The 9,558-nt window shown below is 55.4% G+C and overlaps 1 protein-coding gene across 1 annotated transcript; it reads left to right on the top strand.

Annotated features, from left to right (window-relative positions):
* The first annotated feature begins 2,007 nt into the window (after window positions 1-2,007).
* Window positions 2,008-8,109, top strand: HAPLN2 (hyaluronan and proteoglycan link protein 2). The gene is made up of 7 exons (XM_025430816.3): window positions 2,008-2,159; window positions 2,283-2,379; window positions 4,492-4,601; window positions 4,819-5,172; window positions 5,280-5,396; window positions 5,521-5,703; window positions 6,037-8,109. The coding sequence occupies exons 1-7, from the start codon at window positions 2,132-2,134 to the stop codon at window positions 6,315-6,317; spliced, it is 1,170 nt and encodes a 389-aa protein (XP_025286601.1). The 5' UTR covers window positions 2,008-2,131; the 3' UTR covers window positions 6,318-8,109.
* Window positions 8,110-9,558: the final 1,449 nt, after the last annotated feature.

Genomic DNA, 9,558 nt, shown 5'->3' with positions numbered 1-9,558 from the left:
ACCCCCCTGAAGTGCCATCTTGCCAACTCTCTCCATCCCATCCCTCATGCAACAATCCCAATAGTAAACTGGGACCAGCTTGCCATCAGCAGAGATCAAGAAGGTTGGTCAGCTGACCTTGCCTGGGGGCCAGAAGCCAGTCTGGGAAGAGGAGTTAGAGGGAGGAAGTCAGGACTCCATGCTGGTACTGGATCATTCCTATCACCCGCCCAGCTAGTAGCAACAGTGGCAAAGACCTCCACTCAGAACAGCAAGCCCAGCAGCCTCCTGGTCTGCTGAGGCTTGTGGGGCCTGGGGATGCAAGTGCCCTTGAGCAAATTGAGTGAGCTCTGGCTGTTCACCACACATTTATTCCTGGTCCTGGTCCCTTCCTTCCTCACTCCATCCTCAAAAGGTTCTTTCTGCCTCTATCAAACAGTTCCTGCCAAACTCAGCCTTTTATGGATGCACATACTTGAGACTTCCAAACCATAGTTCAGAAGCGATCTGGGGAGAGAGAAGGGTGGGAGTGAGCCTGGGGTGGCCGCAGAGCCCGTATGCCCCCCTCTCTGCGGGAAGCTGTTTGTCTGAGTTGGGTGGAGGCCAATCAGAGGCACTGGATCAGGGTGTCCCGGCCCTAAGACAGGGGCTGTTTGTCTTTTCTCCTCTGGGAGGAGGAGGGAAGGGCTCTGGAAGAGTAATGGAGGAGGAGGAACCATCCAACAAACCCCTAGGGAGTGCAGGTGGGCTGGGCTCCCTGTTACGAGATGTGGCCCCAGCAAGAAACCCTGTAGCTCCCTGATTTGGAGCATCCAGCATCCGGGAGATTAGCGGGAACAGCAACAAGTTCCAGACTTGACTCCAGGGCTGCCTTCTGTGTAGGCTTGGGCAAGTCCCACTGGCTTGTTCTTTTCATCAGGCGCCTGAAGAAGATAAGTGTCCCAAGGTCCCCTGTGGTTCCAAAAGTCCATGATCCTAATGATGCAAAGCTATGGATATGGGGTTGGTGGGCAGAGAGAAAAAAAGGTTAAGAGACCATTGGAAGCTGGAACTGTTTCTAAATGGTTATTTCCAGAGGGAGTCCACCCTCTGCACTGACAACAAACAAAAAAAGTCTCATTCTGGGTGTTGAAATCTTCCATATGAAGGGCCCCTGGTGGCGCAGTTGGTGAAGCATCAGACTCTTGGTTTTGGCTCAGGTTCTGATCCCGTGGGTTATGGATCGAGCCCTTGTCAGGTTCCCTGCTCAGCAGTCTGCTTGAATATCCTCTCCCTCTGCCCCTCTCCACTCCACCCTCTCTCCTCTCTCTCTGTCTCAAATAAAAAATCTTTAGAAATGTTCCATATGATCTGGGGGTGAGCTCCATGGTATGTACACATGTAAACATTATTGAGCTGTTCACTGAAGATCTGTGCTACTTGTTGGTTGTAAGTTGTACCCCAACAGAAAGGTTTGGACAATGAGTATGAACTTGGGCAGGAGATTACACTCCAGGGGAGACAGTGGAGGGGTGTAGTCCCACCACGTGAGGTTAAGGACCTCCTTTCTCTGGAGAATTTACACTACAGGAGGCAGGATGAATAAGCTGACCTCTATCTGAAGACCTTTCCAAAGTCCTTCTCAGAAATTCCCATTTTCCTCCCAGGCACAGAAACCCCTCCTTGCTGTCGCCTGCCATCTTTCCCACTGCAATTCCAACCATTGACCCTGGCCCCCCATGGAGCCCAGCCATCCCTGGCCTCACACCACACAGCTCTTCAGAGGCTTGAAGCTTGGAGTATGGGAGGGGCCCCATTTCCACCTTCTCACCAACCACCATCCCCACCCTCATTCTCTTTCCCTGGGGATATCTGTTCTGTTCTGAGCTTACCCCTACCCGGGTCGTTTTCCGGTGGTGTGTGCCAGCCGGTCCTGCATCCCACATCCCCAGCTGTTGACATTTCGTTGCCATTCGTTGCCAGGATAAAGAAAGGGCCCCTGTTATTCAACAATAGAGAGAAAGACAGAGACAATGGGAAATTGTGCTTCCGATGGGGTGGGGTCAGAGAAGGAAAGGACAGACAGGGGGCTGGACAGAAGGGGCCAGTGTCTTGAAGCAGCTAGAGGTCCTGGAAGTCTGGCTCCCACCTTGAGAGTCTCTTCCCATAGGCAATGCGCACCCAGCCTCCAGAGGACAGAGGTGAGGACTTTGTGGGGCAAGAGGAGGGGGTGCTGCTTGGATGAGGCCCATGTGGAAAATCGGAGACAGCGGGAGCTTGACCATGGGTCTGTGAGCTCATCTGCACTTGATCCTCACACACAGCGGCCCAACATCTTCATCCCTGCCAGCCAGTCTGCTCTTTCTCCGGGCCAAGAGCATCTAGAAGAAACAAGGCACCCCATCCTCCACAGTCCTCCAGGTAAACCTTCCTGGATGCCTCCTTTACTCTATCCCTTTTGGGGGTCCCCACCCCTGGTCCCAAGCCCCACACCTTCCCCAGGCCCAGGATGGTGAGCAGTGCAGATATAGTGACGGGTCACAGGCTGGACACTGGTCACTCAGCCTCGCTTAGTGCAGTGACAGGTGGAAAAGTTCTTGGCACTCTGGCTGCTTCTGCGAGCTCAGGGCAGAAGCCGTTCCTCAAAGGTCAAAGGGAGCCACTCCGTTGATCAGGTGCCCAAGTGCCACAGCTCTAAGGTGCTTGAACCTGCCAGGGGCTAGACAACTCCTTCACTGGAATCTCTTCCTGAAGCAGGCCACAAAGCTGCCAGTCCCTGTGGCTCCCAGCTCTGTGAAGAGATAGGCTTCTAACAGGTAGGCCCTGGGGCTGTGGGAGCTCTCATTCTCTGCAGAGGCTACAAAGAGGGTATGTGAGGGTTGCTTGGAAATACAGAAATACAGACCACTGGTTAAGAGCTTGAGCCTGCGTTTAAATCCGGTTCTAATCCCAGGAAACCCTCCTCCTATTGTGTGACCTCAGTCAAGTCTCCTATAATTTGTGCACCTTTGTTTGAGCAGGCGTGAAAGGAGATTCCTAATCCTTCCCACTTTAGGCCATTGCTGAGAGGAGTAAATGGAAGGTACACATGGGAAGTGCTGGGCGTGGCTCACCAGCCTCTTCCCCCAGCCCTCTGTGACCACAGCCCCCATTTCTTCCACCTCGTAGGGCGTGGCCTTCATTTGCAGGAGGATGGGCTCAGCCCCAAGGTTCTTCGCCTGACTCCCCAGCTATAGTATTTTCTTCCCCCCAGTCCCAGCTCTCCTTCCCAGAATCCTTACTGTGGGCTCATTCATTAACACGCACACACATTTATTTAGCACTTACTATTGTGCCAGAAACTCTGCCGGGTGCTGCAGATAATAGCTAACACATGCATGGCACCTACTACATACCAGACACGATTTTAAGCATTTTACGCATGTTCTTTTGGTGAGATAGGTGGGAATTATTATTTTCATGTTTACTGATGATCCTGGAGCCCCCGGGATCGGGATCGAGTCCCACATCAGGCTCCTTGCATGGAGCCTGCTTCTCCCTCTGCCTGTGTCTCTGCCTCTCTCTCTCTCTCTCTCTCTGTCTCTCGTGAATAAATAAATAAAATCTTTTAAAAAATGGCCAAGTTGATAAAGAACAGATACAATAAAGAAGTGAAAAATTGGAGTGCCTGGCTGGCTCAGTCCCTAGAGCCTGCGACTCTTGATTTCAGGGTCATGAGTTTGAGCCCCACAGTGGGTATGGAGCCTACTTCATAAAATAAAATTTTAAAAAAGAAAAAGAAAAGGGAACTCCACTGCTGAAGTAGACAATTGTGTTTGGAATTAGTTTCTATAACTGTATAATCACCAGAAACCTCACTGATAAAGTCTATATGAGCATAGGTATTACTTCCAAATTCACAGTTAGTTCAGCTGCTAATAAAAGCACTTCCAAAGAGGAATGCCCAGGACAGTGCAATAGGGGAAGCCGAAGAGCAGGTGCGGTGCACTACAGTCTGGCCGACCAGGGAAGAGGAAAGATTTCCCAGAGGAGGTGAGGCTCACAGTGAATCCGACTTCTTTGGGAGCCAGTCCAACGTGTCTGGAGCCTAGTGTCTGGAGCCAGTGCAGAGGCACAGCGGATAGGAGGTGATGTGGAAGGCTCTGGGAGAGGCGGGATCCAAGAGGGCCTTGGAAGCTGGTCCAGAGACCGGACTTTATCCTCAAGGCAAAGGGAGCCAATGCTTTAAGCAGGAGAGTGACAGGAACCTGTGTCCTCTGGCTCTGCTGGAGGATGGTGCCAGGAGGGAGGCTGGACCTTGGGGGTGTGCAGAAGAGAGCCAGCCCCCAGGCCTGGGGAAAGGGGTTTGCTACTGCCCCTTCCCCATCACCTTCCTTTTGCCCGGTCCAGGCGCCTTCTCTGCCCACTTGCTTTCCAGCTGGACATTCCCCACACACACCAAGGGATCCCCAATGAATGGGAGTTCACCTCCAAGCCCGCTCCCTTCTCCCCGTCCCTTAGTCCCAAGAAATGCCTGCTCTTTGCACTCTGCAGACACGCTGGGCTGACTCCCATCATGCCAGGCCTGCTCAGTCTCCCAGCACTCTGTCACTTCCTTCTCCCTTGGGCCTTCACCATCTTCCACAAAGCCCTGGGGGACCCAGGTAAGACCCCAAGCCCCGCCCAGAATCTGGGGGAAGGTGGGGGAGAGGCTTCAAGTGTGTGGATGGTGGCTAGGGCAGCTGTTGGAGGTGCTCCAGGAGAGCCTTTGGTGAGTGTGCAATGGAGGCGAGGGTTGGGGGAGTCTGGGGAGCAGGGTCTGGATGGGCACTTGTAGTGGGGGTCAGGGGGTTCCTGCCACTGTGGCCCCCCTCTGCTCAGCACCCCACCCTAGCCCCCACTACCTCCTGCCCCCCATCCACGAGGTCATTCACTCTCGTCGTGGGGCCACGGCCACGCTGCCCTGCGTCCTGGGCGCCCAGCCTCCCAGCTACAAGGTGCGCTGGAGCAAAGTGGAGCCCGGGGAGCTCCGGGAAGTGCTGATCCTCGTCACCAACGGCCTGCACGCCCGTGGCTACGGGCCCCTGGGGGGACGCGCCAGGATGCGGAGGGGGCATCGGCTGGACGCCTCCCTGGTCATCGAGGGCGTGCGCTTGGAGGACGAGGGCAGGTACCGCTGTGAGCTCATCAACGGCATCGAGGACGAGAGCGTGGCGCTGACCTTGAGCCTGGAGGGTAAGGCCCTTGGGTTCCTGGCCCCCTCCTCTTCGGGTCTCCCCGGGCTGCGTCCCCCACCCTCTCCCCTGTCTGCCGGCTCTCCCTAAGCTGTCCGCCTCCCCCAGGTGTGGTGTTTCCGTACCAGCCCAGCCGAGGCCGGTACCAGTTCAATTACTATGAAGCGAAACAGGCGTGCGAGGAGCAGGACGGGCGTCTGGCCACCTACGCCCAGCTGTACCAGGGTGAGCGGCTGACCGGCCCCGCGCAGGCCTCTCCCGGCAGTCCCTCGGCCCTGCGGGGCGAGCTTGGGTCAGGCTCCTGCGGGGACACCTCTGACCCGCGACCTCGTGTCCCCCTGCCCGCCAGCGTGGACCGAGGGCCTGGACTGGTGCAACGCGGGCTGGCTGCTCGAGGGCTCCGTGCGCTACCCGGTGCTCACGGCGCGGGCCCCGTGCGGCGGCCGGGGGCGGCCGGGGATCCGCAGCTACGGACCCCGCGACCGGCACCGCGACCGCTACGACGCCTTCTGCTTCACTTCGATGACAGCAGGTGAGGACGCAGGGTGCCAGGCGGGCGGCGGGGCGGGGATGAGAGCCCCTCCTCCCGGCTGCAGCTCCGACGAGGATGTGGGGCCGGGGGTCTGCGGAACGCTGCGCGGCCGAGATGCGCACCGCGGGAGGGGGCCGGCGCTCGCCGCGGAGTCCCTGCGTGGTGCCGACCGCCACGCTGCCCGCCAGGCTCCCTCCGTCCCCTGCCCCGCTCACGCCTGCTTTGGCACCGCCTCTGCTACAGGCTCCGCCCGGGGAGGATCGGGGGGAGGGTCGAAGAGGGGGATCTGGGGTGGGTCCGGCCCGGCCAGGGGTGACGCGCTCCGCTCCCCAGGCCACGTGTTCTTCGTGCCCGGGCGGCTGACCCTGTCTGAAGCGCACGCGGCGTGCCGGCGGCGCGGGGCCACGGTGGCCAAGGTCGGGCACCTGTACGCCGCCTGGAAGTTCTCGGGGCTGGACCAGTGCGACGGCGGCTGGCTGGCGGACGGCAGCGTGCGCTTCCCCATCACGTCGCCGCGGCCGCGCTGCGGGGGCCTCCCCGACCCCGGCGTGCGCAGCTTCGGCTTCCCACGAGCCCAGCAGGCGGCCTTCGGGACCTACTGCTACTCGGAGTAGGGCCGCCGCCCCGGGCGCAGGTCCCGGGGTCCCGGGGTCCGGGGTCCCGGGGTCCCGGGGTCCCGGCGGGCCGGGCGGGGAGGGCGAGTGGCGGCGCCCGGCAGGACCCTCGGAAGCGCGGACCGGGCCGCTGCTGGGGGCGAGCGGGCAGCACGGGCCTGGTGGGGCAGTGGCGGGGCGAACCTGCCGGGCCGTGGGGGGCGGGGAGAGGGCCCCACAGGCCGAGGCGCGCAGCAGGCACCGCGAGGCTAGGTCGACGCGGACGCGGGAGAACGCGCGGTGCTGTTGCGCGGGGCCCCACGCGGGGGCGCCGCGCACCCGCCGGACTCGGGTTCACACCCGCAGGCTCCCCCGCCGGGCACGACCGAACGAACGGAGCCGGACGGTCCTGAACGTGCTTCAGGATGGGTCTGTATCCTGCCAGTCTCCTCTCCTGTGGGGGACACTCGGACCGCTACGCAGCTGGCGGCAAACGGACCCAGCGCGGGAGGAGGGGACCAACCCGCCACCCACCTGGGTCCTCGGCAGATGCCTGAGAGCTTGAGCGGTCACCCCCACCCACCCGGGGCGAGACTGGGAGCTGGACCTGGAGCATCGTTAACGCCTGGAGAAAGGAAACGCACCAATAACTCGACAGACAAGATCAAATGTCATTAACTCCTTTTTCTTTTGTATATTATTTTAATTAATGAATTAATTTGTTATTCATTTTGCTGTCCGGGCAATATAACTCCACCGCAGCAAGCTTGGGCTAGTGAATAATTACTGGAGCAAAGGGTACGGACTTTCAAATGGTGCTTGATAGGAGTGGGGAAATTGTTTTCCAGGCGGGTTCTTGCTGTAATTGCTAAAGAGAATTCATCCCGTGGGATTTTATATGAAGGAACGAATGACATCTTCAGGAGCTCTCACACAGCAAATGGGGTGTTTGTGGGAGTTCCTAAGCTTTGCTTTCCTCATCTTGGCCGTGGGATAAGAATCTCTGCCTCTGGAGTTTGCTGTGAGCGGTGACTGAGACAATGCATTCGCGGGGTGCCACAGGCCTGGCACACATCAGAGGCACTCCGGGGATGGTACCTGTGATGACTGATGATTATGATGACAAGAACACTAGTGACAACAGAACATCAGCCATCATTATTATTGGAGTTCTTCCCAAGTAGCCTGTAGGTTTGCTTGCCGTGTGGCACTGTGTTCATCAGGATATGCTCAGCTACACTGTGATAACAACCTCCAAACAGCAGTGGTTTCAAACAAGATTACTTCTCCCTTAGGCCACCTGTGCATCATGGTCAACAAGGGGGTTCTTCTCATTTTAGTTATTCAGGGACCCAAGCTGATCAAACAGCCACCATCCTAAATGCTGCCGGTCAGCACACCAGAAGGGAAAAGTAAGAAGAGCTCTGAAAGGTCTTACACCTGCAATGAATAGCTGCAGCGCAGAGAGACACCTGTCTCTCCCCTCGACAGCTGTTTCTCTAGAACGAATCCCATGGCCTTGCTTAACCAAAAGGGGGCAGAAAAGAGCAACCTACTCAGACCTGGAAGTACAACCGCCAGTATGTACAGGATCAGCCCCAGTTCCACCACAGGCATCAGGGCGGGCAGACTGGTGGGCACCCACTCCTCCCCGGCTCTTCTGGGTTTTCTGAGTTACAGTCTGTACGGAGTCAGAGCCCCAGAAAGCCAAGACGCTGGACCCAGAAGCTTCCCTGAAGGAAGATGGCTTCCCTTCTGTGTGATGCCCTCGACTTTGTCAAGAAACTGCATAAAAAATGGTCACAGGACTTTACATTTGCTGCAAATCTTTCTCTCTCTCTCTCTTTTTAAAGATTTTATTTACTTATTCACGAGAGACACACAGAGAGGCAGAGACATAGGCAGAGGGATAAGCAGGCTCCCTGCGGGTAGCCCGATGCAGGACTCGATCCCAGGACCCCAGGATCATGACCTGAGCCAAAGGCAGACACTGAACCACTGAGCCATCCAGGCATCCCAAAGCTTTATATTTTCACCCATGATAGCACATGCCCACTAATTTCTACAACTACGCCCCACACTACTATTACAATGTTTTTATTACGGAGAACTTCAAACATACGCAAGAAAAGAGAGAAAGGATAGTGAACCACTTCATCATCCAGCTTGACCACTTCAAAATTCCACCTTTCTGGTTTCATGAAGTCCCTCACTTGTGGTCGTTTGTGGTGGAGTATGATTTTTTTAGATTTTATTTATTTATTCATGAGAGACACAGAGAGAAGCAGAGACACAGGCGGAGGGAGAAGCAGGCTCCATGCAGGGAGCCCAATGTGGGACTCAGTCCTGGGTCTCCAGGATCACACCCTGGCGGAAGGCGGCACTAAACCCCTGAGCCACCCGGGCTGCCCATGCTGGAGTATTTTAAAGCAAATCTCAGACAGCTTATTATTTTCTATTAATCTTCACATACATGCTATGCATTTCTAACATACGGTGACTTTAAAAGATAACTAATTCTGTTATCATATTCCCCCAATTGACGTTATCTAATATATACTTCATGATCAGTTTCCCTTAAATGTCTAAAAAATACCATTTTATAGTTGATTTGCCCAAACCAGCATCCAAGGGCTATACATTGCATTTGATTAACTTTGTTTATTTTTTAAAATATTTTATTTATTCATTTAGAGAGCATGAGAGAGAGAGAGAGTAAGCACACGCAAGTGAGAGAAGGGGCAGAGTGAGAATCTCAAGCAGACTCCTCTCTGAGTGTCTGGATCTCAGGATCCTGAGATCATGACCTGAGCCAAAATCAAGAGTTGGATGCTAAACCAACTTAGCCACTCCTGCGCCTCTTGGTTAATTTCTTAAAAATATCTTTTTAGACTGTAATACTTTTTCCTTTATGTTTTCTATGCCATTTTTGTTTGTTTAGGAAACTGGGCTGTTTCCCTGTCGAGTCTCCCATGTTCTAGATCTGGCTGTGAGTGTATCCCTGTTGTGTCATTTCACATGTTCCTCTGTCCCTGTCATTATATTTCACTGTTTGTTTTTCTAAGATTTTATTTATTTATTCATAAGAGACACACACACAGAGAGGCAGAGACATAGGCAAAGGGAGAAGCAGGCTCCATGCAGAAAGCCTGATGTGGGACTCAATCCTGGGACTCCAGGATCACACCCTGACCGAAAGGCAGACACTCAACCACTGAGCCACCCAGGAGTCCCATATATTTCACAGTTTGATTAAATATGC

The sequence above is a fragment of the Canis lupus genome, chromosome 7 (assembly GCF_003254725.2).
Source record: "Canis lupus dingo isolate Sandy chromosome 7, ASM325472v2, whole genome shotgun sequence".
In the NCBI taxonomy this organism is placed as follows: domain Eukaryota; kingdom Metazoa; phylum Chordata; class Mammalia; order Carnivora; family Canidae; genus Canis; species Canis lupus.
This window is presented reverse-complemented; position numbering and strand designations above follow the sequence as displayed.